The 25,329-nt window shown below is 28.5% G+C and overlaps 1 protein-coding gene across 1 annotated transcript; it reads left to right on the top strand.

Moving 5' to 3' along the window:
• The first annotated feature begins 3,946 nt into the window (after window positions 1-3,946).
• LOC118056647 (beta-amyrin 28-monooxygenase-like) lies at window positions 3,947-6,046 on the top strand. Its single transcript, XM_035068915.2, has 3 exons — window positions 3,947-4,932; window positions 5,292-5,479; window positions 5,603-6,046. Exons 1-3 carry the CDS (start codon window positions 3,987-3,989, stop codon window positions 5,903-5,905), a joined length of 1,437 nt encoding a protein of 478 aa, XP_034924806.1. The 5' UTR covers window positions 3,947-3,986; the 3' UTR covers window positions 5,906-6,046.
• Window positions 6,047-25,329: the final 19,283 nt, after the last annotated feature.

The following is a 25,329-nucleotide window of genomic DNA, read 5'->3' as shown; positions in this document are numbered from 1 at the left end:
ATACTTTTTTGAATAAAAAACACTTTAAATAATAATCACAACCACACTTTCAAACATGCTGATATACATCGAATTCTAAGATTTTCTTATGGTGTATTATAAAATGATTTTTATTAGTTTGTTGTATAATAACGATTTTGGCATGATCTCCACACTTCCTGTTGACAATAATTTGTAATTTTCTTCTGTTTTTTTTTTTTTTTTTAAAAAAAATTTAATGTATAGTATTCCCGATGTTAATCCATACAAACACTTTTTTTTCTTGGGACTGTATAATAAAAGGTTTAGCTTTTGGTTGAAAGCAAGTGGTAGCTTAATGTGCTTGTATTTCAAATCAAAACAGACTGTATTCCGCATCGTTGTGCCTTAAAACATATATACTTCTATTTGCTTATACACATAGAAACGCTGCCCTTTGGAAGTGTTCAAGAGGCGTAGAAATCTATAATATAGTCCTTGTAGTTGTTTTCCATTTTTATTCCTTTTAATTTTAGTTTTTTTTATATTTCAATTCTCAAGCTCTAATCTCTAGAGCTTTAGAGAGAAGAGACACTTGTCAAGGAGAGAAGGAGAGAGAATGATTTGGACCGGCCATATTTCAAACATATATATAAAAATACATGCTTAGTGTTGATAGGTTTATATATAGAGTCATTGAGATCTATAATTATGTTGAGAAAAATATGTTTGAATTGGTATTATTTTCTTATCCAGTTTGAGTTTAAGTTTTGTGAATGATTTAAGGGTATTTTGGGATTGAAAATATAGTTATTGAGATTTCTAAAATGTTTTATTAGATAATTTTAGACAAAAATAAATTAAAATATAATTTTTGGAATCTGAATTAATTAGATCTTGATTTTGCAACCACCACTTCTAATAGACAAAATTAGTTGTCAGGTCTTTCATTTATTAAAAAAAGAGGCTAAAAATATAAATATATTTTTTATTGACATTTACTTTTCAGATCATAATAATTTATTGTTTAAAAATCTTTTCCTTTAATAAAAAAAATTGTTTTCATTATTTATATTTTACATTAATTTTTTTTTAATTTCGCCCTTTAATATTGAGTTGTCTAAAATTTTAGCTTTGTTGTTTTATTTAATTTTTTTATGAGATTATCTTAATCTCATGATTATGTTATATATTTGATAAGTTGACTTAGGTGGACTGGAGTCAAAAAAAATTTATCATTTTAACATGTATTTTTTTGCTTCTTTATCTAATAAGTTCATGGAAATATTTTAAAAATATTGGAAAGATATGTTTTTTTAATATTTACAAGCATTTATTTTTTAAATTAATCAATGTATATAATATTTACAAGCATTAATTTTTAATCATGGAACTAAGGGAGGACTATCACTCTAGATCCGTTTTGCTATCGCATCTTTCCCCCAAAACTGTATGTTTTAAAAATGTTAACAGGGTTATCTATATATATATATATATATATATATGTATGTATTATGTTATGTTCCTAACTGTTGATTTCTCTATAATTATTATTCATTATTATCTATTTTTAAAAGCTATTTCAATTTTTTGAAAAGAAAAGGAAAACACAAAATGTCAACTGGTAAATCGGTGAGAAACAAGTTATGTAAACCAAAAGGAAAGAAATTATTTTCTCGTTTCCATGATTATGAATCAATGAAGTGTTTTGAATGTAAAGAAAATTTTTTTTTTTTTTTTTTTTACAGAACCAATTGAGGAGAGCTATGCGTAGGAAGAAGTAGAGGGCAGATAAGAACAAAACTGTAGGGAATTCCGGGAAGGTGATTATGCTTACCTGAAACTTCAACCATACAAGTAGCCCAGCATAATATTAAGAGAGCATTTTAAACTCAATCCAAGGTTCTATGGTCCCTATAAGATCTTGGTTTAGTTGCATATATATAAACTGGAATTACTAGAAAAGAGCTGTGATAATTCCTAGCAGAGGAGAGATTTTTTATAAAGCAATATGAGTATTTATGTGGATCATTGGATCCTTCTCGATAAGCAACTTCACGATTTCCTTTCCCAGTTCTGAATCTTTGTGCAAACAACATGCAGAAAATAGTGTGATTAACAAACTGGTACGTACCCTCCCTAGTTTCTGTATTGTCTTGGGAGAACATGATAAGCTTCTTGCAATCTTCCAGCAGATCGATCAAGCACGAGTAATGTTCAATCCTGGGTTTGATATTGTATGATCATCTGATTGTCAACCACTGTTAACAATCACATCACCATGAATCGGATCATTCCCCAGATCAAAGCTGCGCAGATCTTCAATAAGACACTACAATGTCAGTACTTAAAGTAGTTAAAGTTAGGTTAGTGTCTGTCTTCCATGCTCATCCTCCTAAAACGCTTCAAGCATTCTCTGCTATCACCTTTCAATCCATACCCTGCAGGCAAAGAATTCCAAGCAAGTTAAGCAACCAAAGTTAAATAATCATAGTCAATTATCTTAGCATTGATGGCAAACAAAAATGTGCATAAGCATATAAATTTTTTAGTTGTTTTGTGAATAAATGATTCAATTTATTTTTATATAACTGGTTAAGTCTTTGATATACTTTTATATTTCTAAATATATTTATTATATTCTTATAAAATAGTCAATTTTTTTAATATGTTTTTATCTCAAGTTTTTCTATTCAAATTGATATAATTATGCTTTTTAATCAAATTCGGGGTTTGAAGTAGGATGAAAATCATATGGTGCTCAAGTACTATTAATTTTTAGCCATGCGAATGCTTTATTATTATTATTATTATTATTATTATTTATAAAATTGAATATCCGGACCAGTTTATATGCACCTTAACTAATCCCTCGAGATTCTGAAATTAACGATCATATAAACATCCAATAACACTATGATTTATAGTATTTGAATTAGTAATTTATAAAAAATAAATCTAAAATCTAACGAACTAAGCTACACATTTTTCTTGGGACTATGCTAATGATTTACCTAATCTTGGTCAAACTAGCTGTTCCACTTAAAAAGTAGAGAAATTTGAGTAGACCTTGCGTTTGATTTCAAATTTTTTTTTTTTTTTTTTGCCTTTTCAAGGTGTAGTTCAAAACATAGAACCTATTAAAGTAGAGCTGGCTTGAGTGATAACAATATTCTATTACTTAAAATATTGATTTCGAATTAAATTGATGGTTTTGATCCGTCAAGCATGATGTATCATTCTTAATTAATTTAAGAGAAGTTAAACATCAAAAGAATATATTGTATTTTATACATGCAATATAATTGACTTATACATCCATTGATGTAATTAATTGGGTGGTGGCTTGGTGCAGAAACACAGGGAACCCATTATTTTATTTTATTGCTCCTTTTTTTTCTCCAACATTTCCATGGACTTTCTTGAGTTTCAAATTTATGACTAGTTAGATGGTCTGTGCATGCTGCTGAACGTTGGGCTATTTTTTTTCCAACATAAAAAATTCTCATGTAATATCAATGTTTTAAAAGACAAAAAAAAATAGATATTATAATTTGTTAAATTCTAGATCTGTGGTCAATTAAAAAGCTTAATGCATGATCAATTAAATGTTGAAGCATAAAATTAATAAATTTAATCTAATTAACAAAAAATATATATTTTATAAAAAATCTCACTTAATTTAATTCCTTTTAAAAATATAAATTTAACAAAGATTGAAAAACAAAGTCAAGATAATCCATGTTATTTTGAAAATGACTTTAAAATCCTATAAAAAGTGAATACAAAAACCAAAAAAGTATCGTAAGATGAAATCAAAAATTAAAAAACAGAAGAAAAACCTAAAAATGATCATTTCACTATATATTAAAGGCTTAGGACTGATTTTATGGTTTTTGTAATTTTTCATTAACAAATTGTTAATGTTATGAATGCCGGTTCAGACTTGTATAAATCCATGCTGATGACAACGCTAATTCTTGCCCGTCTCGCTTTCTGTCTAGCTCATTGTGTTAAAGTAGAGAGACATGGTTTTAACTTTCCTTCACCTTGCCATTCTCGGTCTTTCCCTTGTTTTTATCATTTTCTTTCATAGGAGATCAAAACTTTCAGGATTTAGGCTTCCACCCGGCAACAAGGGATGGCCCATCATAGGAGAAACTTTGGAGTTTGCAATGAATCACCGACGGGGGTGCCCTGAGAAGTTTGTCATCGATAGGATGTGCAAATTCTCCCCTGAGGTGTTCAAAACCTCTTTGTTTGGGGAGAAACTTGTTGTATTCTGTGGTGCCTCAGGGAACAAGCTTTTGTTCTCCAGCCACAGCAAGTATGTTACGTCATGGTGGCCACCCTCAATGGCTAAAGTTTGGTACTTCCCTGAGAATCAAGAAAACACTGTAGAAGTCTGCAATAAAATGCGAAGTGTCCTGCCTGAGTTTCTCAAGCCAGATGCCCTGCAAGATTACGTCCCTGTCATGGACTCCATGGCCAAGGAACAACTGGAGACGGACTGGTCTCCACATAAGCAAGTGCAGGTGTTTTCACTATCAAAGAAGTACACATTTGACTCAGCTTGCAAAGTGTTTATGAACTTGATAGATCCTGAGCAGCTAACAAGATTGTCAAATCCTTTCACGCAAATAGTAGCTGGCCTAATATCAATTCCTATTAAAATTCCTGGTACGGCTTTCAGTCGTGCGGTCGAAGGTGGCAGAATTGTCCGGGAGGAGCTTCTAGCAATCATCAGGCAGAGGAAAAGAGAGCTTTTGGAGAACAAAGGGCTGCAAAGTATTGATTTGTTAACTCGCCTGATCCTGGCATCATATGAGAATGGCGAAACAAATGATGAAAAACAGATTGCTAACAAGATAATCTCTTTGCTTGTCGCCAGCCACGATACAATGAGCACTGCACTCACATGCATTCTGAACTATCTTGCTGAGTATCCCCAAGTCTACGAGGATGTCCTCCAAGGTATGTCCCGAATAAGTTTGAAACGTTCTCAGGTTTTTTCTTTGTATTTGAAATTTATAATATTAAGGATGGTAGAATTATAACTTCCCTACATTTTAACTAATACTATATCATAAAGCATTTCAACTAGAAAAATAATTTTATATTAATTCTTTAATCGAGAATCGGAGATATACACATAACATACTGTTTTTTGTTTGTGATAATTATGTTATTAATGGTTAAGAATTAGAACTTAGAAGTACAATATGGATCACCCAAGATCTGCTGACAAAAAGACCACTCCCAGACCACACACAACATACTATTACCATACATGTTTTCACGTCATTTGACTGAGATTTTGTCTTGGTTAAAAGAACAAATGGAGATTGCCAAATCCAAAAGTCCAGGAGAGTTATTGAACTGGGATGATGTTAAGAAGATGAAGTATTCTTGGTGTGTGGCTTGTGAAGCAATGCGGCTCTCTCCTCCCGTTCCAGGAACATTTAGAGAGGCAATCACAGACTTCACGTACGCAGGTTTTACAATTCCTAAAGGATGTAAGGTACATATCCAGATTTCTTAGTCAGTCAGCCAAGAAACTCGACAATTAAAATTAAATTTATTCTCTTATGATTATGAGGTTATAATTATTAGTATTAATCTATAGAAAGTTTCCTACGTGCAGACTTTTTGGACAACATATTCCACGAACAGAAATCCTGACTATTTTCCAGATCCAGAAAAATTTGACCCTTCAAGATTTGAGGGGAGGGGGCCGGCACCTTACAGCTTTGTTCCTTTCGGTGGAGGGCCTCGAATGTGTCCCGGAAAAGAGTATGCTCGGCTAGCAACACTAGTTTTCATGCATAATGTGGTGACTAAGTTCAAATGGAGGAAAGTAAATCCTGATGAGAAGATCATTTACAATCCGACACCTACTCCAGAAAATGGGTTGTTGATTCATCTGGAGATTATTAACAGTACTTAAGTTCCATGCATTTAGCAAACTATACATGATGTGAACCTTACGAATAGTTTAAGGTTGTCCCATCATTAGTTGTGTTATATATGTGTTATTTGTTTCACTTTTACTTTTCAAAATGATATGTCTGTTTTCATGTTGCTTCAACTTTTAATGTAATAATGGCTGCCTGGTCAACGTTGCGAGGTGGTCCGATGTTGTCTGTTCAATTGTTTACAAATAAATAATATTTTTCAGATTCTCGATTTTATTTCATTTAAACTAAATCTCAATGTTAAGACTTGAGAGAAATCATTTAAATTATCACCTCTTTGAATTACCACACAAAAAGGAAAAGAAAAAAATTGAAAAACTAACCGTGAAACATATCTATATATATAAAAAAAAATAATTCAATTGTTCGTGTGTTTTACTTTACTTTGCATATGATAATGTATGACACTGCTCACATAGACGTTAAGAGAAAGAAATGACCTACTCAATCCACTTATTTTTCACTTCACCAGTGACATCTTGTTGGTTCACGCGCTACCAGTAGCGACGGCGCTTAAAGCAGACATGCTGCCACTATTCCTTCAGCCTCGGAGTTTTTCAATATGTGCTTCCTGAGTTCTTAGCAGCTCTCCAACCCGTTTCCGACCTTTGAAATGATCATTTTGCAATTTTTTGTTGAATTTTGAATTTTTATTATTTGTAAACCATAATGTTCTAATTGCATATAGTCCAATTCTAAAAAAAAAAAATTCATGCATACTTTCTAAAAAATTAAAAAAATGTTTTTATTATATTTTAAAAAATAAATAAATATACTAACTAGTATATGATTATTTTTTAGAATTTGACTAAATTCCCAAAAATATTACAAAAATTAATTTCTTTAAGCATTATGAATTAGTTCTATCTAGAAAAATAATTAAGATGTTAATTTAGGTCCTAGAACATTTAGGTTTTAACCTAATAAGATAAAGACCTCTTTACTAGGAAAGACTTTTCTTAAACTTTAATCAAACCAGTCATAACCTAATTTTGACCTTTTTATTCTTTTCTTTTCTTTTTACTATATTTCCTAAAAAGTGATAATAAAAAAATGATGACAAAAGATGAAAAAATTAAATTAAATTATAATAAATTATTTTTAAAAAAAATAAAGAAAAAATTGAAATTTTGGTCAAGACAAATTGAAAGATTGTGAACTTAATTAAACTTTGGATTAGTTTCATTAAACAAATCAAGGGTGTAATTAAAGAGTTGATGAGTTTTGAGACTTAAATGAACTTGAAATTAGTTTAATTAATGAAATCAGGAGTTTAATTTAAAAATTATTAAAATTTAGGGTTGATTTTGGTTAAAATTGTAAGAAATTAAAATGCAAAGACAAATATGTAGATGGTGCTGAGATGCAGGGGTCCAATTACAATTTACACAAAGACTTGAATATAAAATTTCAAAACATCGAGGACCAAAACGCAAATGGCCATTAAAATCAATGTTGTTCATCTTCTTCACCCGACCGGAGAAAAAAAAAAAAAAAAGGATGTCCAATAATGCATTACCATTACTCCTACAAAAACAAGCACTTAATTATCTGGGTAACGGCATAGCTTTCTCAAGCTATAAAAAGCCAAAGAAAGAAAGCAGAGGGGGAGGACTAGTGAAAAACAAAACCAAGAAAGGAAAATGAGCCTAACACAGAGACAAAAACAAGAAAACATAGAAGAGGGAGCTTCCATTCAACCAGCAACACCTCGTGCCTTTATCACCATCGTCTTCGTCCTAAGCGGGGGATGGACAAAGAGAATATATATATAGAGAGAGAGAGAGACAAAAAATAATAAAAAAAAATTGTGTATGTAAAAAAATATAAATATGAATTTATTGTTTTTTTATTTTTATTCATTGACGCCAAAGTCAGAATAAAAATATTGATTCAAATTTGTTTCATTGTATTTTATTTAGTTATATAAAAATAAAAATACGTATATAAAAAAGTTAACATAAGATAAGATAAAATAAATTTATTGGTTTATTCACTGACGCCAGAGTCAGGAATAAAAATACTAATGTAAGTTTATTTTATTTTATTTTGCTTTTATTTAGCTACATAAAAATAAAAATAACGCGTGTGCATAAAAATAAATTTATTTTTATTTGTTTATTTACTGACACCAGAGTCAGGGATAAAAAGAAATAATGATTTAACTTTATTCATTTTGATACCTACGTAATATTTATCAACGCCAAAGTTGAAAATATCCATAGTTGAATATTCATTGGCGCCAGAATCAGGAATATTACATGCAAACCATCTTAGTATAAACCGACAAAAATGTTAGCAATCAATGACAAAGATCAGCAATGCAACCTACCTTAAGCAGGACGTTTAATGGGTGATAATATCTTTCCTTTTACGTAAATAGTCTCGTACCATAAAATCTCTATTGACCAGTTAGGGTTTCTAATCACCATAATACTAGATGGCGACTCCTTAAACAAGAATATTTCCCATCAAAAAATAAAATGTCAGAAATCCATTTTTTTCAAAAATACTAATTTTCAAAGCCGCCACGATGTCGAGTGTTTCAAGCCTCATGCATTCTATTTAAGTTTGCTTTTGATGTTCATATCAAAAACTCCTTACACAAGTTTTTACTTCTCTGTGCAACTTTCCCGGCAAGTCTAGGGAAGATGAAGTGTTCCATCCCGGTTTCAGATGGATATTTCAGTTGCGATCCACGCCCCACCAGTCTGAAATCTTTGGTGGTGTTGTTGCAGAATGCCAATGATAGAAGCAATGATATTACCACCTTACTTGAGGCTAATTGTTTATATTTCCTTGATGATCTTCGATTCATGAGCAGTGTGCAATGTTGGGCTTTTTTCCTTGATGATCTTTGAAATTTAGAGATGTCTCATAGCGGGGTGGAATCTTCAATTCCTAGCTCACCAATTTCAGCTCTCCATTGTTGAGTTGGGCTTTTTTTCTTGGATAGAAATTGAATAGGCCTACGAGGAAAGAGTGATTACTGTAGTCATCCTCGGCGGCCTCCGGGCACATACACAAGTAAATGATCACCAAGAAGCAAAATTAAGATTTAGAAGTTTTAAGTTTTTAAATTAAGTTGGTGGGATTTAAGGATGGAAACAATAGCTTTGATTGTGATTTAGTGAAGGCCTAGAAGGAGTTGTCATGCTTCAAAGCTATTGTTTCCATCCTTAAATCCCAATTTTCCGGTGATAAATGGGTTTGATATAGCAATATAAATCCAAATCAAGGCCAATCCTATAAAATCCAATTTTTGATGACTTTTTTCTCTCTTTATTCCTTTCCAACTTTCAGTTTTTATTTATTTATTATTATTCTCCTTCAATAAAGATAGGCTTCCTAATGAAATGTAAAAAAATAACTAAAATGATAATAAGAAATAAAGAAATACCACCCATGAATTGCATCTAGAGTAATATCCTTTCTATCACAATACTTGCTCAATCTTAGAACATGGATTTCAACTTTGAACGCTTCCCTTTTCTCAAATCCCCCCCCCCAATTCCTCACAAAGCTGATAATAAGATATACAATCTTTTATTATTATTAGTATTATTATTATTTAGATTTGGTGATCTTTAGGTTATCGGGTAAAGAAATCATCCACAAAATCTTTTCAAGGGACACAACATTAACTACTTCCAAGCTACAAAAGCTGGGCTGGTAGGTACATGGGGAGGTTGCTTACAAGAATGGTAGCTAAGAGGCCACTCATCGTATTGCTCTCACCTTCCTAGGCTTATTTTAAACTCAAAGAAACGAATTCACCAGGCAATAATCACTTGTTCAAATAAAATAACCACACTAGTAATAAAATAAAATAATAAAAATAACAACACCTACGTCATAGTGACAAGAAGGGAGAAGGGTGCTACTTGCTACCAATAATTTAATATTTTTATAGATCATCTCATGGTGTCCCATGTTATTTTGTGATCCCAAAGATCCGTTACATAGAAAACGTATAAGTGTAGTGTAGATATACAAATCCAAAAAGACGAGAGGACAAAAGGAGGGGAGTTGTCAAGCTTGTAAGGATTATTGGTGGTGGATATATCATGTTATTTTGATAAGACTTGTGTCAATTTATGCACCACAAATACAACATGCAAGATTGAAAACGTGGTGCCGTCATTTTGTTTGCGTTCACATTGTATAAATCGCCCAACCACCGAGTAATAAATTGCTTTGCGAATGTATCTATCGATGGCTGTGATTATAATTATTTTTTAAAAATATATTAAAATAATATTTTTTATTTTTAAAAAATTATTTTTATATTAGTCTATCAAAATAATCTAAACATACTAAAATTATATTATTTTAAAAAAATATAAATATATATATATATATATATATAATTTTTTAAAAATACTTTTAAAATATAAAAATAAATAGGTTAATCCGTAAAAGAATTTCACTTTATTTTCTTTTCTTTCTCTAAACAATGTGGATGTTTTGCGGGAAAAAAAAAAGTGTTCTTTTATATATAATTTTTCTTTATATTTTGCGTGCAATTAACTAGTTTTGCTATGAACTTTCAATTAATATATATCATCTGACATCGTTAAATAACACAATAAGAAGAACAAATAAAAAGAAAGACAAAAGTTCTGTCTAGGTTAATAATATAAAATCCAAAATTCAGTTGAAAATTTGAAATAACAAGAGAATAATAAAATTAACTTAGGCAACATCTTTTAAGTTTAATTAATTTAAGGTTTCAACTATTTATAGAATTTGATCACGAGAATTTTCTAATTAAATTTAAATATAATTAAATAATCAAATTAATAATTTTTTTAAAATAAAAAAAAAATATATTATTTTAATAAATTTTTAAATAAAAAATATTTTAAAAAATAATTATAATTACTCTCTCAAACAGGATTATGTATTTGACAAATGCGAAGGTTGGAAATGTAATAGAAATCTAATAACACATCGATCAGCTTCAACGTCAAGAAGAGCTTCTCTTCTCTTTCTTTCTTTTTTTTTCTTTTTTTGTCTCATAAATACAAATAGAAGAGATGGCAGAATTCGATGTATTGCGGTTGCTCCATTCTACGTTACAATTGCTAGTGAATAAGATATAGCGCAATTAATAAGTTGTTGTCACCATTTTCTATGAGACTCGAATTCATTATTCTAATAAACCAAGAGTATTTCAAGTATTTATTTGCAATTATTTATTGCCTTATTAAAGATATATTTGGAATTATAATAGTGATAATGATTTAAAATATTTTTTTATTTAAAAATATATTAAAATAAATTTTAAAAAAAAAAAAATTAACATCATCATATTAAAATAATTTTAAAAAAAAAATGTTGCTTTTTAAAATTTAAACAAACGATCTCACGGCTCACTACATCCTGCCATTCCTAAACACGCACTCCAGGATAATGCCATGTAGCCTTTTAGATGTTTTTTATAATGAAGAGTAGCGAATAAAAGAGGTCACCATATACCGGTCCCCATCCAATTACCAACTTCTCCAATTAGCCCTTGATCCATTTTTTATCAGCTGGGTCCCAATCTTATAAAAAAATAATTCTCGATTGAGTTTTATTAGAAAATTGCTGCATGCTTTTCGCAGAAAAGGTTAAGTCATTTACATAAAACAAAAATGTCGTTTTATTTAATCAAGTAGGTAATGTACATGGAAGACATCAAAGGATTTTGATGGGGACCTGATTGAGAATCTCTTATGCAACGAGGATCAAGTTGTTAAATATTCTGTTAATTATTGTCCCGATTGAAAATAGCTGTGTAGGCTCGCAAAAAGAGATACCCCCCAAAAAAAAACAAAAACAAAAAACAAAAAGAAGAAGAAGAAGATTGGGAGCAATAAGAGGACTATCTCGCCATTATAGGCGTGTGAAGGTCCTACCAGGGTGCCTGCAACTCAAAGCTGTCTATGGCGAATGGGACAATGTTCCTTCTTTTCTCTGGCTCATAAAGCAGCTACGTGAGTCGTGAAGACAGTATGAAGGATCCATGGTAGGGTCTTACTAGATTTCATTTCAGACTCCCCATGTATCTTATGCAAGAAACGATATTTGACAATATGCACAGTCGAGCTTCTACAAAGAGAGAACCGTAGCTATAGAATTAGCAAGAGGGAGTAAGTAGCGTGTCATTCTCAATGAACAGGTTAAATTGCATAAATTTAAGATAATTTTTATTCGGTAGATCGGAGAGCGAGACAAGAAAAAACTCCCTCTGGTTACCATTTGCCACAAGGGAACAAAGAAAAGGGAATATATAAATATGAAAAAAAAAAAAAAAAACATACGAGGATGCTAATCATACTTCAATTGGATACAAACTGATATGACAGGTGATGTTTATAAATTTTGTGCCGTTAGTATTAATTCTTTCAAGAAAAAAGCTTCTTTCACTTGCATTGTTTTTAAACCCGTCTGACTTTTTTAGCCAGGTTTTAAAGAAATTAGGTTAGAACCGATGCAATATGTCCATCCACAACCTAAAACATATATAGTTTAATCATATATGGTTTAATCTTGTAATGTGAACTGTGTATCAGAAAATAATATAAATTATATTTTAAGATTTTATTTAATAGTTTAAACTATTGGGGTGAGATAATTTTTTAACATGATATCAGAGCCTTGATGATCAAATGATCTCGAGTTTAAATCTCACCATCCCTATTTATTTGATAAAAATTAAACACAAAGTAACGTGGGTCTGTGCAAGTTTCAAGTCTAAAGAGCTTTCATTTAAAGAGGTGTGTTAAAAAATAATATAAATTATATCCTAAGAACTCACCTAATAACTTAAGTTATTGAGTTGAGATAGTTCTTCAACATCGTGAAACATGGCCGAGTCAAGGCTTTGATCCATTCTTCCATCACAAAAAACCTTGCTTATCATCACAAAGTGGCCTTGCTTGATGATTCCAGATGGATTGATTTTCAAAATTACCAGCAGATCGTTATATACCTGATAATAACTGGAATCTGTAAATCTTTTTAATCTACAGGATGAACAGGTTATAAAGCTAGCTAGTGTCCATTCCAAAATAATCAAAGTTGCACGATTGTAGGTTTTGGTGAGTGGACCAACATTTTACCACTAACAACGACGTATCATGTTGATTTTTTAGGCTGATGAACAAGACAAATCATTGAAAGATCACCTCTCTAAGATACAGAATATAGAGATAGGCATCCTGGCAATGGCTTCTTTTCATACAGTATCCGATAAGCAAAGGTAAAATCGTGACATTGTGTCTCTGTTAAGGTACACAAAGGAATCGATTTCCAAGAATTTTGTTCCTTTCCATTAGTTCTCTAACACTATCTCTTCTTGCTAAGAGACTAGCCAATAAGTTGCCTCTTCAGAGCCCATTGCTGGATTCAATATTAAGGAGACGTGTGTGAAAGAAACTGGCACTTCGTGACATGTCTGTTTGTCGTCGACGGAGAACAGAACACGCTCGAACTGTCATCCATAGATGGGCAGCCACATGTACGTTTAGACAGCAATAAAGCCTTGTTAATGCTACGGGACATGGTCCAGCTACTGATGCATTGCACGAAGATAGCTAGCTACCGTCCTCGTGCCTTATCTCATGATCTTTTGCCACCGTCTCTTTTCTCAGAACCAGACAGTCAGTTACTCACAGATGATGCAAGTACTTTGGATCATCGCTAAACGTGTGTAACCGTGTGCATGTGCGCCATTGACGTAAGTAACCGGAGGCTTTAAACATCTTTAATTAGGACCAACTTCTCTCCCTGTTTGATACTTCTGTTCCGAAGCCCCAGATGCAATGTTGGTGAGTCTTTTGATCAGCTTAGCTAATTAATTCTCCATTTTCCATACCTTCAAATCAAGAGTAGAAAGTTGTTAAAAGATCGACTCAACTCAATAATTTAAATCGTTAGATTAGATATGATCTTACGATATAATTTATATTATTTTTTAACATACCCTTTAAATAAAAATTATTTGACTTGAAATGTATACAAACTCGTAGTAGCTTGTGTTTAATTTTTCTCAAATAAATAGAGGTGATGACAATCATACTTGTAACCGCTTAATTATCAAGCTATGATATTATATTAAAAAAATTAATTTAACTTAATAGTATAAACAATTAGGTATGTTATTACAAGATATAATTTATATTATTTGTTTAATAAAAAAATAATTAAAATATCAAATAGAAGAGATAGATATGCAGTGTCTGTGTCTAAATAAAGTGTATGATGCAATTAACCTCTAAACAAAACTGGAGATGCATGCAAGTCCTTCAATTAAGTAAAACTAGGAAAAGGAAATTTTGAGAAATTGACTGACTTTTCATTTCACTTCTTAGCTATTAAAGTTTGAGCTTTCATCAAACAACAAAAAATAAGATTTTTATGATCTCTCAGTCATGACACAATAGGGTATTAATAAACAAAAACTAATATGTAGATACTTCTTATTGTAAAAAAATAAAAATAAAAAGGGGAAATATAATGTCACAATTGAATATAATTCTTCCTCCTTTTGCTTGATTAACGAATGGTGAAGTTTGGTTGAAGAATATAGATTGCTTTAGCAGTTGTCAGTACGACCTCCTCCTCCTCCTCCTCCTCCTCCTCCTCCTCGTCTTTTTCATCATGGGTTATCTGACTGTGTTAGGGTTAAAAGAGGTGATCTACAGAGGGGGGCATGAATTTAGTTTCAGTGAACTAGTTCTTGAAAGCTACATGCATCTAGAAAGGAAGAAAGTGCTGTGAAAGAATGAATACAGCTCACTCGTGCAAACCCATGTCAGATTTCTTGCAATTATCCGAGATATCATACGTACAGCTGTTGACAGATCCAGACAATTGCTCCAGTAATTCCACAATTATTCTTTGTCCCCTGGCTAGTGCTTAGTAGGCTCACTGTGCTCTCAGCATGCCCATTTCATCAGAGAGTGTGTTCTTCGTGACAAAATAGGAAAATTGAGGTGTCGGTTCGACTAATTAAACCATTTGATCAGTAAGATGAAAACTCCAATAATTGTAGATAAATTTTGTTTACATTTATGAACGTCAAGTAATTATCTAATTTAAATTGTTATCTAATATTTTAAGATATGATTTATATTATTCTTTAATACCTCCTCTTCCTTCAAGTGAGTTTTCTTTAAATTTTACGGGCTCATATTATTTTATATTTAATTTTTATTCAAATAAATATAAAGAAGCTGAGATTCAAACTCACCGTTTGGTTATCATCAAGGTTTCTGATATCATGTCAAATAATCATCTCAACCTCAGTAGCTTAACCTGTTAGATGAGATCCTAAAATATGATTTATATTATAAATTATCTGAGTTGAATGATTTTTTTTCTCCAAAGTTATATATATTATAGTCTTTCATCAATTTTTAAAAAAAAAAAAAAAGGAAGGCTAGGTGTTTTATTGTACATACAAACTCAGGTTACTTTGAATTGTTAAAGTAGAATTATTATTTTGTTCTTTTTAACTATAAACCATTACACTAACTAATGAGGTAGAACGATTTTCTTACAGGGCCAATTGACAAAGGGAATGTATGATATGTTGCACACATCTTATAATGATATAGACAGGTTTAGAATATTTAAGAAATCATCAAATAAACAATCATTCGTGAATGTCAAGAATGAAAAACTTGTAGAAATTTATGATATCGACATCACTAATCAAGAATTTATAATAGAATTTTGTTAAATAAGCATTATACTTGTTTAGGAACACCTTATAATATCACGTAACCTAAACAAATTTGGAAAAAAAAAAACAAACTAAAAAAGATCAAAACACAAAAATGAAAAAAAAATTTTGGATATAGACAAAACAGATCTAATCGTTTTTGAAAACAACAAGGTAGCAACCAAAACAATCCAACTATTTTGAGAAATGGTCAAACTATTTCTCAAACCGGTCTAGATGTTTCTGGAAAAAATTTAAAAACTCTTAGAGCTCTTAAAAAACAGTCTGACTGAATCTAAATGGGTCTGATCAATTCTCAAAATGATCTAACCGATTATGCCAATGGATAAAAAACTGCGTCTAATGACCAGCCAATTTCTTTTTTAAACCTATAAATAGCCTTTTTACTTTTTCCAAAACAAGTGTGGAACTCCTAATGCAAAAATCTAAGCATAATTCCACTAAAAAAAACAACGTATAACACCATTGTTTTACTTGTAATCATTTAAAAACAAGGTTAAATGTGAATTGGCAAAATCCTCCTAAAGAGTTTAATGGTTTTTTCCATTTCCACTCTACTAAAAGAGTATATTATAGAAAGTGTAAGTGATACTTTAAACACTTGGAAAAGTCTCTACTAAAGACAAAATTATGAGTGGTTTAATATTTTTCTTTAACAAGTATTAGTGAAAAAGTTTTTCTATTCTTTAGCCGTAAAAAGATTAGGGATAACGTTGATCTTGCAACCGCAAAAAAATTCATGTAATGATTTGCTCTCACCTTGCTAAGAACACTAGTGTGTTATAGTGAAACTCTTGAATGAAATTCAAGAAGATAAGTAAATGGTTTGCCAAACCTCTATAAATCTTCATGCAATCTCTATAAACTCTCACTTTTTAATTATCACATTTATATTATTTATTGTTTCTATATTTGGTTCAGTGTTTAGTTAATTGCATGTTATTAGGTAAAGAGTTTTTAATTTATAATTTAACTTTGCATACCTAATTCACCCCCCTTGAGTATTTGTGTTGCTTAATCCTAAAACAACAATTTGGTCCTCATTGCTATTATTATTATTATTATTATTATTATTATTATTTATGATTGTAAATTTTGTTTTTGTGATTTTTTTGGGTTTGACTTCTATAGGATAACCCGGTTTCATGACCAAGGTAATGGGTTTTGGGTTTGCTTTGTGTCTTTTTTTAGGTTTTTTTTTAAAAGTGATATATTTTTTTTAATTTTATCCTTTTATATTATGTTTTCATGATTTTTATCATTTTCTTTCTTTGTGGTTATTTTGATCTGATATCCTGGGTCATAAGTTAGTCAAGTTAATCCTAAGTTGACTCAGGTTTTTACTTCTGATGTTTTCTTAATTGATTTTTTTTATATAAATTTTTTTCTTTTATCATTTAGTTTGCTTGAGATGACTTCCATTGTTTTATTTAATTTATTTTGTATAGAGTTATCACAATTGATCCGCAAGTTCAGCATGTTGACTAGAGTCAAGTATTTTTTATCTTTTTTAAAATTGATTTTTTTTTAATTCATCCTTCAACATTTGATTTGTTCGTAAATGAGTTTCAATTTTTTTTTTTTTTCGTATTATAAAGTCATCATATTCTCATTTAATTTTTACTTTGTATCAAATAGGATTGTTGAGAACTTTTAAAAATATTTAGATGGCATCTCTTTTATAATGTTGGTAAATTTTTTTTTTTATTAGTCATTTCATTTTTTTTTATTGCCATTGATTTTTTTATAATCATATTATTAAATTAACTGAGCTTATTGAATATATTCGAATCAATGAACAATGTCTTAAATTTTTCTTACTCCTTTTAAAATGTTATTATTGCTTAAATATAATTTAATTTTTTTTATGTTAGAGAAATTTTTACCCGCAGCATAACACAAGCCACCTATAAAACTAACAAAAACAACTTTTTATTGTGAAAAATTTAATTTCCATCAAAAGTATAGATAATTTTCAATTAACTTCCTAAGCAAATTTTTTTACACTGTTTATTTTCACTGAGTATAGAAGCAAATTTTTTTACACTGTTTTGAAAGCAAGTTCACTTGTAAAGAAAGACATGAATGCTAGATCGGATAACAGCAGATCACGAAGGAAATGCCGAATTCGATCAAGAGAATGACCAAATCCAGTCATAGCATGACCACAAAGTTTTATTTATTTATTTGAGAAAGAAAAATAGTAATCTCATTAATACTAAATAAAACATAAATAAATCAATATTTTTTATTCATCTGCAATATTTTAGATGAGAACTAGTAACTACCGACACGGAACATGCTGTGTGTTGAATAAAAAAAAAATGTAAATGTGAAAAAAAAAAGTTTAGATAATAAAAAATTATTTAGATATTATTATTAAATTTAATTTAACAGTGTTAATTTTAAAAATCTGACCTGATTTATTGTCTAACCCATTTTTAAAATTTACATTTGTGTGATAACTGTCTTAACATGACTAAGTCGACTTGAATAATCTAAAAACAATCCAGATAATTCAAAAAAACATAGTTTGGCTTTTAAAATATTTTAAGATGACATCTTTTTTATTTAAATATTGAGACGGTAATATATTGAATCGATCCGAGTTTTCGCGGCATAACCCACTAAACCCACGACTTGGATCATGGATTGTATTGAGTTTAATAATTTCTTAAAAAAATATGTTTTACTTAATAATATGACAATAAAAAACAGATACTCATTAAATTAAATATCAATGAAATACCAAGATATTTTTTTGAAACTGTGATAAACTTATAAATAACAAAGAGACATAGACTATTAAAACCAATTCAAAATTAATCAAATATTAAAAGATTAAATTGAAAAAAAAAAAAAAAAGGATTCAATCAAAAGAAAAAAAAAATAAAAATAGGAAAAAAAAAAAAAGCCTTGACCTAATAAGTCAACCTTAAAATCTTTTGATTCAACTCCTTGTCTAACCTAGTTTAAAATTAACCCGTATAGAAGTTTTCCCGGCATAACTCGAACGCTTAATAGGTCTAAAGGTAGCCCAAATAATAGATAAAAAGCATGGTTTGGTTTCAAAATAATTTCAAAATGATGTTTTTTTTTTTTTTAATATTGAATGGTGAAGAATTAAGTTGGGACTTGTTCTATTCTTTTAGTAGGGTAATAATTATTCCTTCTGTTGATTACCAATTTTAGATTTTAATATATGTTTCTAATATAATAAAATAGTTATTTAATTTTAATGGGTCTCAAACTTCATAATATATTCGAGTAAGAAATTAAATTACTTGATCGATGAGGTAACTTTAAGATTTGTTCAGGTTTATTAATTAAGAAAATAAATTAGAATACTCTTTATCCAAATGACATAGTGTATAACAAAGGACTGAGATTTATTATACTAAAAAAATCCTAAACAAGAAAACACAACAATAAATTTTAGAAAGAAAAAAAAATCACAAATTTAATTTTTTTTTTAAAATCAACAATTGAGTTTCCTTCTAAAACAAGAATTTAAATAATCTATCTTAGTTAACTATGAGCTAATTAAAAAATAAAAGTATAACAAAACCAAAAAATAATGTTGAAATAAAAGAAAATGATAATTAAAAAAGCTAAATTCTGAAATAGGAGCCCTATGGACTTGAAAATAGGTCCTTAAAGTGGGTTTTAGCCTAAAAAAATGTCAAATTTTAGAAAGAATAAACTTTTTGAATTGGTGATTTATGTCAATCAGAGACCTAATCAGAGTTTATGATCAGTAGCCTGAAAACAATGTCAAGTGACTTTCGGTGCTTCGTTATTACATAGTAAATCTGTCAATAAACTTTTCAAAATGGTATGATTTATGTCAATCGGAGGCCTAATCAAAAGTTATGATCGGTCAAAGTAATAATGCACATATACTCTTGAAGAATTGATTTGTTTGGTGTTAAAATATTTTATAAATATTTTTTTATAAAATGTTTTTATATATAAAATATTTTTTAATATTTAGCTTGAAAAATATTTTAAAAGTAAAATATTTAAAAAATATATATTTTTTTTAAAAAATAATGAGATGAGGGTGATGAAAAAGGTTCTAGGGATGAGATGGAGATGTTGGCTGAAATAGTTAAATGATATAATTAGTGAATTTTTATTTGTAAAATAATTTTATGGCTTTTTCATAATATGTTCAAGAAAGAACTTGAATTACTAGGTCACTTCAAAATTTTGTTTAGGATGATTAATTATATAAAAAAAAAAAATCAGAGATCTTTTTATCCAAATGAAGTAGTGTATAACAAAGGAATGATATTTATTGTAAAAAAAAATCCTAAATAAGAAAAACAACAATAAATTTTAGAGAAAAAAAAACTCAAGAATTTAAATTTTTTAAAAAATCAACAATTTATTTTCAAATTCCAAAACATGAATTTAAATAATTTATCTTAGTTAACTATAAGCTAAAAAATAAAAGACAAAATTAAAAACTGACACTAAAAGAAAAGAAAAAGGGTAATTAGAAAAGCTAAAATCTGAAATAGTAGCCATCTTTAGCGGTTTAATTGGTATCCAGATCATATGGACTTGAAAATAGGTTCTTAAAGTGGATTTTAGCCTTAAAAACAATGTCAAATGACCTTTGGTGCTTCCGTCATTCTTATAGATATTTGAATAAACTTTTCGAATTGGTATGATTTATGTTAATCAAAGGTTATGATCTATCAAAGTATAAATGCGCATGTGCTCTTTTAGAGTACCTATTTTTTTATTAAAATATTTTACAAATGAAAAGTATTTTACATGTTAAAATGCTTTTCCTTGAAATATTTGCTTATAAAATATTTTGATGAAATGATAATGATGCAATGAAGGTGAATAGTTAAATAATATTTTTAACTATTGTAAATAAATTATTATTCATATAAACTATCAAAGCTATCATTAAGATTGTAATGTTGATAGAAACTTATCATCTACACGAGGATCAATCTAGTCGATTGTATGTGTCACGTTGTGAATAATGGTTTGGACAATTTTATCAGTTTCTAATTATTGTACCAAGTTGCAGTGTCATGTTTATTAAGGTTATCAATTTCTATTAGTATATCTTGTTTTATTTTTTAAAATATAGAACAACATAAAATATATTTTATCTCGTTTTAAATTTTGATTTATTTATTTAGATTTCTCGACCAAATTTCAATTGAGATGTTCAAGTTCCATTATGTGAATAGTTTTTTTTTATTTAATCTATGTTTTTTTTTTGATTTTATCATTTAATATTTAGTTTATTTAATATTGAACTTCATAACTTATTATGGTTTGCTTCTTCTTTTTTTGTTATCACAGTCTTATGATCCATGTCACAGGTTTGATGTATTAATCGATTGACTCGGGTTTTTTTATTTATTTTTTTAATTGATATTTTTTTTATCAATTTCATCATTCAACATCTTTAATATTTGTTTGATTATGAAATAAACCTTGTCATTTGTTTTGGCTTCTTTTCTATAAAGTTATCATAATTTCATAACTTAAGTCACAGGTTTTACAAGTTGACTTGGAGTAGACTTAGTTCATTTTATTGTGTCATTTTTAGATTTTTTTTTTACTAGTTTCATTATTCGAAAATGAGTTTATTGAGATTTGAACTTCATAATTTTTTTTATTTACTTTATAAGGGTTTATCATGGTCTTATGACCCAGTTTATAAATTTGAAAGATTGGTCCAGGTTGATCTAATATGTTGTCATCTCAATATTAAAAAAAAATATCATCTTGAATTCTTTTTTTATTCAAACTATGCTTTTTTCAGTTATTTATATTGTTTTTTTTTATTTTTGAGTTGATCAAGTCAACTCCCGCATGATTGTAGAAAAACTTGATTTTCTTTCTACATTAAAAAATTGGTCCCACTTACATAATAGCGAAGTCCAACAATTTAATGATTATTAAATAGAAATATTTAAATTTTAAAATAATATTTAAATACTTGGTATTGTGTTTAAAATTTAAATTGTATAATTTCAAGTTTATATATATATATATATATATATATATATATATATATATATATAACAAGCTGAAATATTCCAAACCAAAAGTTAAAAAAACAAAACACCAACCCAAATAAAATTATCAACTTGGTCTAAATGCTTAACGATGTGTCGGCATGTACGTGCTATCACTTCTATCTCCAGATACTGGGTGTATGCTACGTGGGCAAAACTATTAACAAGCACTAAAAGGCCACAGAAAATATTGCAGACCACGCAGGTATATATCTAGATACAAAGTACGGTGGATCAGGATAATGCTCTATTTTTTTTATCCTCAATTTTTTTATTTGCAATTTAATCTCTACATGGTTAAATTGATGGTCAATTATTTCTAATTTATTAAGAAATGACAAAGTTCAAAAATCAAAGTAAAAAAAAAATAGTGAGAATAGATGATGATTTTAAAATTAGTGTGAAAAGTTTATTTTGATTCTTTTATTTTTCAAATGGTTCGTTGTTTGTCCCTTTAGTTTTCAAAAATAAAAGTTTGAGATAAGAAAAAAAATCACATGGATTGATAGAAAAAAATCAATGGTTGGTAGTGATTTTTTGCCATGAAAAATATTGTTTTTAATGTCAATAAATTTTATTTGATGAAAATAGTTCTATTTGATGTTCTTTGCCTTTACTCTTATTTAAAGTTGAGAAGTTTTTTTTAATTTGAGTTGGTTTTTGTTTTTTAAACCTATTAGAGTTTATTTAGGTTTTTAAGATATATATAATCTGTATTTTAAAATAATTAAAGATAGTTTATCCTCTAATATTAGAGGGAGAGAGGGGGGAGCATGCATGTCATGCCTTTTTTTTATGGATAATGGCGAGTCCACGTTCCTAGTCTATTTTATTATTTTCTAATATTATTTAGTTTGATGTATTTTCGGTTCTTAAAACTTGAAGAAAAAAAACTAATTTCATCCATCCTTATTTGAATGCCTTTTTTATTATTTAGCTCAAAAAATCCTTATTTTGTTATAGAGTTTTTTTATATATAAAAAAACAAATTAGGTTATTTTTTGTTATTTTAGTCTCACGAACATATTATTTTTGTTTTTTTAAGAGAGAAATTGTATAATTGAATGAAGAATAAATTAATAAATAAAAAGTGATTAAATATGATGGGATAAATATCTGAATTTCTTAATAATAATAATAATAATAATAATAAACAATTCCACCCACAGCATAGCATGATAATAAATTTAGTTATATCTAGATTCTTCATGATAGGATGGTTTTCTGGTCTAGTTCTTGCTATGCGTTTAAAGTACTAAAGTGAAGTATTGTGTTTTGCATGCGTAATTGTTAAGAGTGCATAAAGATTGGTTTTCAAATTTTTATACCGGAAATAAAATAGAGGGACTTGATGGAAACAATTTGAAGAGTAGAGGGACGAAGTATTGCTAAAATCCAAATGAAAATGTCAGAGAATTGGGATTGACTACTAGGGATTCGAAATAAATTAAGCAGTAATTATTTCTTCTTAAGTACCTCATGGTAAACATTGATGATGTCATCTTAGAAAATTTATAATTAGAGCCTGCTTGGAAATACAACATAATTTGTATATTTAAAAAATTTAATTTTTTTTTATTAATTGTTTTTGGAGATCATTTTGATGTGTTGATTTTAAAAATAATTTTTAAAAAATAAAAAAATATTTTGATACATTTCTAAAAAAAATACTTTAAAAAATAACCATAACTACACTTTCAAATATACTAGAAAATCTCTTCCTTTTATAATTAAATAGATCAAAAAATGGAAGAGGGCTGCGAGCTCTTGAGATGGAGAGGCCTGTAAGATTAATTATAATAATAAAAGTCTTCTCAAATAATAATATATTCTTCAATACTTAAGTTGGTATTAACTTCAAAAAAAAAAAAAAACACTAAAAATGATGATGTTGTGTCCTTTAAAGAAATAGCTTGAGGAAAAAGAACATCTCTTTATCTTAGAGTTTAAAATTATTTATATAATTTTGAATTTACATAGTGTATTATATAAAATAAAAAATAAAAAAATTGATAAGCTTACTTGCCATCATATTGGAGTATACAAGGACAGAGGTCAAGAAAACCATTGGACTGCTGTAAAAATTGATTATGGTTGTTTAAGCTTATCTGCATATATTTTTTAATAGTTTTTTATTTGAAAATATATTAAAATAATTTATTTATATTTTAAACATCAAGGCATTAAAATATTTATAAAATAAAAAAAATATCAATTTAATATTTTTTTAAACTAAAAATGTTTTTGAAAAATAATTAAAAATAAAAATAGAAGTTGTACTAATATTGACCTTGGTTTGACTTTGTGAGTTTATTTATAATCCAATTAATTTAATATAAATTAATAAAAAAATTATATTAACTCGTGACATTATAATTTTTTTAAAAAAATAATATTATAATTTTTTAATCATTTAAGTCAACATAAATTAACCGTAATGATTCATAAGTCAAGCCTTTTACTTCATCTGAAAAATTAGGGTCTAGAAAGTGGTACAAGAATCGCAAGTACATTCAATACATATATTATTTGTCCTCTTGGGAGGCGATTGCACGAGCTAGTTTGACCACGTGGCTTTCTTGTCGGAGATGCCATCTGTTAAGAATCTGACCTGGGCCTCACGGGTGCCATCTGTCTCACATCGGATGAGGAATGCCACGTGAGGATCGGGCCACCTGGGCTCTCCATGATATACACATGGTGGTGCACGGGCCCTTCAGCGGCCACGTGTTAAACCTGATACATCAAACATATCCTTTATTTTAGGTGAAAAAATAAAAAATAAAAGAGGAATAAAAATAAATGAATGAATGCTCATTTTAAACCTATTGCACCTCCTTTTATTTTCCAATTAAATATATCTATTTTTATTTTTTCTATGTAAATGTTTGTGCCTTAATTCATTTTTTAATTAAATGTTTTTGTTATTAAATTTTTGATGACATGTCATCCTTATGGTGGGGTGTATAATTATTAATAATAAAACAATATAGAAAAGTTAGGTAATAAAAAAGAAAGTAAAACTTAAATAATGAGGATGTAAACTATGTTTCATGAGGGAAGTTTCTCATCCCTTCGATTTTTTATATAATACATGATGTTACTCAATTTCTCATTTTCATCATTATTTTTTAGCTTAGGATTTTAAAGTTTCTAAATAAAAAACAATTAACCTAAAAAATAATAAAAAGTAGAATTAATTTTTTTTTCATTTTTTTTATCTTTCTCAATTATATGAATAGCATATCCCAAGATTATAAAAGTGATGTGGAAGCTTTATTGGAAAATAAATATTTTTTCATTTTTTTTAGAATTTTTTTTTCTATTTTTATCTAGTACTGTTAAGTTTTTCTAGTTTTTTATTTGAAGAGAATAATTTTTTTTAATTTTTAAATTTTTATTTGGTATTAGTAGATTTTTCTAGTGTGTGTGTGTGTTATATATATATATATAGAGAGAGAGGGGGGGTTGTAATAGTCTTATGATAAATGAAACTTGAATAAATAAATAAAAATAATATTTTAAATGTCTTCTCATAGTTATAGTATTTTTTAGTTTTATAGGGTTTTGACTTATAACAAATTTTTTTTATCATTTATTCTTG

Source organism: Populus alba, chromosome 19 (assembly GCF_005239225.2).
Source record: "Populus alba chromosome 19, ASM523922v2, whole genome shotgun sequence".
Lineage (NCBI taxonomy): Eukaryota > Viridiplantae > Streptophyta > Magnoliopsida > Malpighiales > Salicaceae > Populus > Populus alba.
Note: the sequence above shows the minus strand (reverse complement) of the source record. Positions and strands in the feature narration are given on the sequence as shown.

Bases quoted from the DNA above. Each gene is read 5' to 3' on its own strand.
- LOC118056647 (XM_035068915.2), top strand. From the start codon at position 3,987: ATGGTTTTAACTTTCCTTCACCTTGCCATTCTCGGTCTTTCCCTTGTT. The intron at 4,933-5,291 runs GTATGTCCCGAA...CTTGGTTAAAAG, and splicing joins CTACGAGGATGTCCTCCAAG to AACAAATGGAGATTGCCAAA. The intron at 5,480-5,602 runs GTACATATCCAG...TCCTACGTGCAG, and splicing joins CAATTCCTAAAGGATGTAAG to ACTTTTTGGACAACATATTC.